The sequence below is a fragment of the Hipposideros armiger genome, unplaced genomic scaffold, assembly GCF_001890085.2.
Source record: "Hipposideros armiger isolate ML-2016 unplaced genomic scaffold, ASM189008v1 scaffold_499, whole genome shotgun sequence".
Classification (NCBI taxonomy): domain Eukaryota; kingdom Metazoa; phylum Chordata; class Mammalia; order Chiroptera; family Hipposideridae; genus Hipposideros; species Hipposideros armiger.
Window position 1 is genome coordinate 1,090,321 of NW_017731849.1, and position 898 is coordinate 1,091,218.

The following is an 898-nucleotide window of genomic DNA, read 5'->3' on the forward strand; positions in this document are numbered from 1 at the left end:
ACAGGACTGGTACTCAACTGAGGCAATTTTATCCTCTAGGGCCCAATTGACAATGTCTGGAGACATTTTTAACTGTCACAACTGGAGAGGGGGCTGCTCCTGTCAGCTAGAGGCCAGGGATGTTGCTAAAAAACCTGCAATTCATAGCACATCCCCCAGTAACAAAGAATTACCCAGCCCCAAGTGTTAATAGTGCCATGACTGAGAGGCCCTGCTACGGAGATTAAGGATTCCTCTTCATCGGGACCATTTGGGTTGAACTCTTGGCTCCACCATTTTTCATCTGAGGGACCTTGGTTCGAGTCATTCTGCGTTAGTGTCTCTATTGATAAAATGAAGACAGTAGTAGTATGTATATCATATGGTTACATGAATTTAAAGCAAAAGACAAAAGGGCTTAGAATAAATAGAAGCTCTTGATAAATACTACTTACTATTAAAAAAAAACTAGTGGATTAAATAAGAAATGATGCTTTGGTGAACATACATCTTCCCTGGTGCTCCCATCATTCTTGTCTACTGTTTGTAGAAAGGGCAATAGTTGACAGATAGTCTTTCCTTTTTTTACATTGTAGCTGGCTTGAATATAGATGTTGGTGTCCTTTCCTGGGGTAGGTTACTTGGTATGAATATCTCAGAGTACCCAGTGGAGTCACTAAGTGGTTGGTTCGTGCATTAAGTATCGTGTTAGTTCTGTGCTATTATCACCTTCAGCTGGATCCACTTTCATCCTCTATTACAGGTACAGGTTCTAATGTGCGAAAATGAAGTCCCAGGCAACCATGATTTGCTGTTTAATGTTATTTCTGGCCACAGAATGTTCTCATGATAGATCCAAGATCCACACAAAAGTAAGTTTGATCCATTTTTTTTTTAAAGCATTCTTTAGCAGTTTCTT

General features: G+C 40.0%; 1 protein-coding gene across 1 annotated transcript in view; it reads left to right on the plus strand.

The window, feature by feature from the left end:
• The first annotated feature begins 764 nt into the window (after nt 1–764).
• The window catches only part of LOC109396010 (adhesion G protein-coupled receptor F4), a 16,984-nt gene continuing 16,850 nt past the window's right edge, over nt 765–898 (plus strand). The window contains exon 1 of the mRNA XM_019667525.1: nt 765–851. Within this exon, the coding sequence (XP_019523070.1) occupies nt 765–851 (87 nt within the window). The remainder of the gene's footprint in view (nt 852–898) is intronic.